General features: G+C 51.1%; 1 protein-coding gene across 3 annotated transcripts in view; it reads left to right on the top strand.

Moving 5' to 3' along the window:
• tgfbr3 (transforming growth factor, beta receptor III) overlaps nucleotides 1-6,000 on the top strand; it is a 73,312-nt gene that overhangs the window by 6,067 nt on the left and 61,245 nt on the right. For all 3 annotated transcript variants that reach the window (XM_076990406.1, XM_076990407.1, XM_076990408.1), the window contains exon 2: nucleotides 597-737. In XM_076990406.1, the coding sequence (XP_076846521.1) occupies nucleotides 680-737 (58 nt within the window). In that variant the 5' untranslated portion in view covers nucleotides 597-679. The remainder of the gene's footprint in view (nucleotides 1-596; nucleotides 738-6,000) is intronic.

Raw genomic sequence — 6,000 nt, 5'->3', positions numbered from 1 at the left:
CGGATCTGTGTGCAGAAAGACAACTGAAGACACGCTAGTGCCATGTCCCAGAGACTTTTTAGCAGACATAAATATTTAGAATGTTGGAGTGGATGCGTTTGACAGGTTTTGATTGGCGGACTCTGTCATGTGACTGGTCCTGTGTCCTGTGACAGGAGAGGGCCTGTTCCAGTTTGTGCACTTGACTGAGGTTTATATCTCTGACTAGCTGTTAATCCTCTGAACCCAGACCCCCCCCAAACCCCACACTCCGGGATTTCCCACCTCCTCTCGCCCACCATCATGAAGCCAAATATATTTCTGATGTTCTTGGGTGGGGTTGAGTTGGAGAGGGGGCGGCGAGGGACATTTTTGCTGACCAGTGACACCCCCCCCCCCCCCCCCCCCCCCCACACACACACACACACCCAATAATCTTCCTGCAGTACTGTCTCTCAACATCACAGTGTGACAGAGAGCCACCATTAACCTTCTAATTGCTATCTGACTTTAAACTTGCCTAACTCTCTCTCTCTCTCTCTCTCTCTCTCTCTCTCTCTCTTTCTCCTTCATTCACTCTCACTCTCTCACTCTTCCTCCTGTGCTTTGTTTTTCAGGCAAAAGGCCTCTCGTCTGATTGGACATTTTGAAGAGGAGACCTACAGCTACCTGTAAAGTGTGCTGGTGTTCAGCTCCTGCGATGGCGCCCAGACGCCACCTAGCCGTCCTCCTGACCCTCTGCTCCATGGCCTGTGCAGGTAGGACACGTTCTCCACGTCACCTCTCCACCCTCTCACACCTGTTGGGATGGAACACACCTGCCCCAACATGGCACAAAACCTCCGCATCTGTGATGTCGTCTGTCTGGACATGACGGAAGTGATTCTAATCTGTTATTGGAAGAAGCTCGTGTGGGTGCAGCCCCGTGTCCCAGGGGCTACACGAGTGCCATCTGGAAAGGCAATTAACATCTTCTGTTTAAAGCCACAGCAAGCACATGCAGGCTGGTGTCTTAAATGCTGTAGCAACAGGGTGTTTCCATAGAGTCTCTTAAACAACAACAGCCAATGGGTCATTACTGAGGTATTAATAGATAGGAGATACACTGTGGTCATGTGTGAAGGTGTGTGTGTGTGTGTGTGTGTGTGTGTGTGTGTGTGTGTGTGTGTGTGTGTGTGTGTGGGAGGCGAGGTCTAGCTCCCCGGTCCCTACCAGTCTGCCTTGGCTTTTGGATGTCTGTCAGACAACAGAGGCGGAGCAGATGTGTATGAGGAAGGTTCTGACACACTAAGGCTGCCAAGCCCAACTCCTGTGTAATCTGGGCTCGCCCACACCTGCTGTGCTCAAGCCCAAGATGAGTCCTGCCCACCTCTGCTTAGCCCAACCCACCAACCCTTACCACGACCACCTATCCCAGTGCTGGCCCTGTCCAACAATGGACAATCATGCACTATTCCACCAGGCTCTGTCAATGTCTGCCCACACCTGTGTGCAGCCTTGCTCCGCCCACCCAGGCCTAGCCCGGCTCCCCTCCACCCACCCAGGCATAGTCCAGCTCCCCTCCGCCCACCCAGGCCTAGCCCGGCTTCCCTCCGCCCACCCAGGCATAGCCCAGCTCCCCTCCGCCCACCCAGGCATAGCCCAGCTCCCCTCCGCCCACCCAGGCATAGCCCGGCTCCCCTCCGCCCACCCAGGCATAGTCCAGCTCCCCTCCGCCCACCCAGGCATAGCCCGGCTCCCCTCCGCCCACCCAGGCCTAGCCCGGCTCCCCTCCACCCACCCAGGCATAGTCCAGCTCCCCTCCACCCACCCAGGCCTAGCCCGGCTCCCCTCCGCCCACCCCAGTCTAGTCCCACCCTGCTGGCCTGCTCCGCCTGTCCCATCACCAACCACTCTGGCCTAGTTTGGCATCATAACCCACGGCAGCCTAGCTGGCTCTGAGAAGGGGTAAAAAAAACAACATTATTTTTTATTGATTAAAAAAAAAGATTATTTAGCTTCTTTAGTGCCAGATCTCTGAACATGGTGGGACCCTGAATCCCAGACCCCTTGATTTGCTTTCTGAGTTGGTCTGAGTTATTGGTGGATAAGGCATGCGACTAAGCTTTTGATAATTAACTAGTGTGCGTGTGTGTGTGTGTGTGTGTGTGTGTGTGTGTGCGCGTGTGCGTGTGCGTGTACATGTGCGTGAATATATTACACAGCACAGCACACACAGTAAAACATGATGAGACAGTCATTGTAAGAATATGACTGTGCCATGCTATTGTTCTTGGAAAAACAGGTGCCAGGCTTGTGCTAGAGACTTTTTATTTTAGTTTTAAAATCTCAAAGTGCTTTAAAGAGAAAAGAATAAACATTGAATATTGAAGATTAAGGCTTATTTGATGTTGATAAAATAAATGAACAAAATAACCTAATAGCTCTGAGGCCATTCTCAGAGCAGCCATTACTGTTAGCGATGGTAACGTGGGCAGATAATATCTCCTGGGTCAGAGCAGGCCTGTGGTTGAGTGAAGTCGTGCGTCTCCTGCTGTGACCTTCTCTTTGAGACGAGCCGCTCACACGGGCCTCCCCACCTCCCTCTCCCCTTCATACACTCCTGCCAGCATTGTTACGTCCCCCCAGAGTTTCCAGTGCACGCGAACCTCAGTCATCACTGCCAGTTCTTCTGTGCCGTTTCTTGGGCACTGGAAATGTCCAATGTACAGGCCTGTGTGGAAGGTACTGTGTGTAACTAGCTGCAGTGGTGTGCGTGTGCGTGTGTGTGTGTGTGTGTGTGTGTGTGTGTGTGTGTGTGTGTGTGTGTGTGTGTGTGTGTGTGTAAATGAAAGCTTATTGTGAGCATGTTTATTGGAGGAAAGGTGCAGACTCGCTGTGTTCTTCAGTCTGGAGGAAGGTCCTGCTGATTCACGTAGGTACTGTGCTTCTGTTTTGGAATGAGCTGGCCTCCCTGAGCTAACGTCCCAGTTGCTTTTGTTTCTTGAAATCTAAACTAGGGGACATTATCGTATCTGCTGCATCAACGTTTTGTCCCGTGATTGGTTCCACATGGCTTGGGCGATGTATCTTTTTTAGCTCTTTCCTCCACTGTTTGGCAGGTTCCTGGAGTTCAGTAAACTGTACGGGAAGGGTGCCTGCTCATTTTTTTTTCCTGAGCATCAGTAATATTTGCTATGTATCATAAAGGGCCGACTGCATTACATCTCTGCAGCAGAAGGTGTTTGGGACTCTGTGTTCCAGACGTTGCTCAGTTGTTCCTCCCACATTTCACCATGTTCTGACCTCTCTTCATTCTCTGTGCATGCTGTTGCAGGCAGTGGTTTGTTTGCCGTGAGGTATCTCCACCCTCTGCATAAACTCAGCACCCAGACTGGTGTGTACAGGTCGGCTCATGTGTCCACTGGTGCACATTAGCTCTGACCTTTGACCTCCCCCTCCTGTTCAGGCATCTCGGTGCTCTAGTAGGAGATCTAACCCATTGAACCTGCACCAGCTATTATACCTGATGTAGATACTCAGGTAAACCTGGAAGCCTTGCTTAGCTGGATCACATGTGATGTGCAACTCATTATTGAAGGACATTAGAAATGGAAGGAGATTGACCCCAAACCCAAATTGGGGCACTAGAACGTCAGAGCAGTAGAACTTCAGCAGAGGGGTTCGGCCCGTAAGCACGACCAAGCCGAAGTTCTGCTGTGTGCTGTTCTCCTACATTCCAGGGCTTCTCCTGTCCTTCATCTGTCCATCCCTGGCAAGACTTCACGTCTCTGACCCGTAGGGTTGAAACGGCACATCTGCTATCCACACCTGGATTTTAGATGTAAAATTCACTGCTGTCCTGATGAACAGGGTTGACTGACAGACGCTTCAGGGTGTTGTAATGTACAGTGGCCTGAAATCTCTTACAATCAGCTTGAGTTCAGTTGTGCAGTCTTTGACGTATTTACTTAAGTGTGCCAAAAGGAATAATTTTCAAATATAATGGTATTTTGATGATAAAAATTAAGTATCCTGGCCATGAGAGAAAGCTGGTACAGGTAATGAATATATGGGTTGATAAATGTGTTTAAAGTACATCTGATAAATCTCAGACTGTGGTAGTCGACCCGGTCTAGTGTGTCAATGATGATGATGCAGACCTTATTATTAGATCATAATGATCTCACCCAAGTAGCCCACCTATCTCTCTCTCTCTTTCTCTCTCTCTCTTTCTCTTTCTCTCTCTCTCTCTCCTTTCTTTCTCTCCACATCTCTCTCATTCTATCCCTTGGAACCTGTACAAACAATCCCATCAGTTCTCTAAATCTGTCTGGAGAGCTCTTGCACAATGTTTAAATTTGTGTTTGATGAGCCTTCTCTCATGGTAGTGTTATGCAGGTCATGGTCTGTAACTCTTCCAGCTTAAAGCAAAAGCAGCTTAATAGTCCTCCTTCAATAGGGGCCTGTTTGTCTGTCTGTCTCTCTCTGTCTCTTTCTCTGTCTGTCTGTGTCACTCTCTTGCTCTGCCTGTCTCTCTGTCTGTCCTTCTGTCTGTCTCTCTCTCTCTGGCTCTCTATCTGTCTCTGGCTCTGTCTGTCTGTTACTCCTGCGAGGGCGGGACCAGGGGCGGGACCAAGGACAGGGGCGGGACTAGGGGCGGGACCAGGGACAGGGGCGGGACCAGGCTTACTGTAAGTTTGTGCTGCTTGCCCAAGGCAGCATGGCCAGGCTGCTGGCTGAGCCGTGTGCTCATGCCCGGGAGGCGCAGGCCCCGCCCCCTTGGTGTGCCCTGCAACACAGCCCCTCCCTCCTCGCTCTGTCCACTTCCTCCTCGCCTTCCTCACAGCTCGAATAGAGGGGAATTGATTGGATACTTGCCAGGGATAGGGGCACTTCTCACGACCATTATCAGCTTCCTGTTGCTGCATTGTTGTTTAGGCCCTGTCCCGAGGCCCTGTCCCGAAGCCCTGTCCCGAAGAGGGTGATTTTCCTGCATTGCTGTTTAATGGCCTCTGATGATCAGTGCTATCAGTGCTCTTGTTGTTTTGGTTCAGAAATGAGTAAAGATTAATGAACCCAAACACTGAATTAATCCAGCCATCATCGTGAAATATGACTATGGAAAATGATCTTCAAACTTTGAACAACAATGTACATTTTTAAATAATGTTTAAATAAACACACACACATACAACTGCAAGATTTCTATTTCAAATCCAATCCCTGCTATCACACAGAGTGCAAGTGATCTGTAGGGCTGGCGTATTGCCTGTGTGTGTGTGTGTGTGTGTGTGTGTGTGTGTGTGTGTGTGTGTGTGTGTGTGTGTGTGTGTGTGTGTGTGTGTGTGTGTGTGTGTGTGTGTGCGCGTGTGTGAGTGACTGCATGGGCCAAGTTTAATGTTGTGCCAGAAATTATTGCACAACTCCTATAATGTGAGTCATGGTAGTGGAGAGGTGGAGAGACTGTTCAAATCACCCCACTGTGGTGGGTGGGGGTGAGGGGTGGTGGAGGTGGTGGTGCAGTGGATAGTAGGTGGAGAGAAGAGGAGAGAACAAATGAAACAAGGGAGAGCAGCACAAGTTAAAGAGAGTGAGTGGAGAGGCAGGAAGAGGGAGAGGGGGGGGGAGGGAGAGAGAGAGGGTGAGGGGGGAGAGAGAGAGGCTGAGAGACAGAGAGGGTAGGGGGGAGAGAGAGAGAGGCTGAGAGAGAGAGAGGGTGGGGGGGAGAGAGGTAGGGGGGAGAGAGAGAGGCTGAGAGAGAGTGTGGGGAGAGAGAGAGAGAGGCTGAGAGAGAGTGTGGGTGGGGGGAGAGAGAGAGAGGCTGAGAGAGAGTGTGGGTGGGGGGAGAGAGAGAGAGGCTGAGAGAGAGAGAGAGAGGGTGGGGGGGGGAGGGAGAGAGAGAGGGTGAGGGGGGAGAGAGAGAGGCTGAGAGACAGAGAGGGTAGGGGGGAGAGAGAGAGAGGCTGAGAGAGAGAGAGGGTGGGGGGGAGAGAGGTAGGGGGGAGAGAGAGAGGCTGAGAGAGAGTGTGGGGAGAGAGA

Source organism: Brachyhypopomus gauderio, unplaced genomic scaffold (genome assembly GCF_052324685.1).
Source record: "Brachyhypopomus gauderio isolate BG-103 unplaced genomic scaffold, BGAUD_0.2 sc75, whole genome shotgun sequence".
NCBI lineage: Eukaryota > Metazoa > Chordata > Actinopteri > Gymnotiformes > Hypopomidae > Brachyhypopomus > Brachyhypopomus gauderio.
The sequence above is the reverse complement of the archived record's forward strand: the minus strand, read 5'-3'. Positions and strand labels throughout refer to the sequence as shown.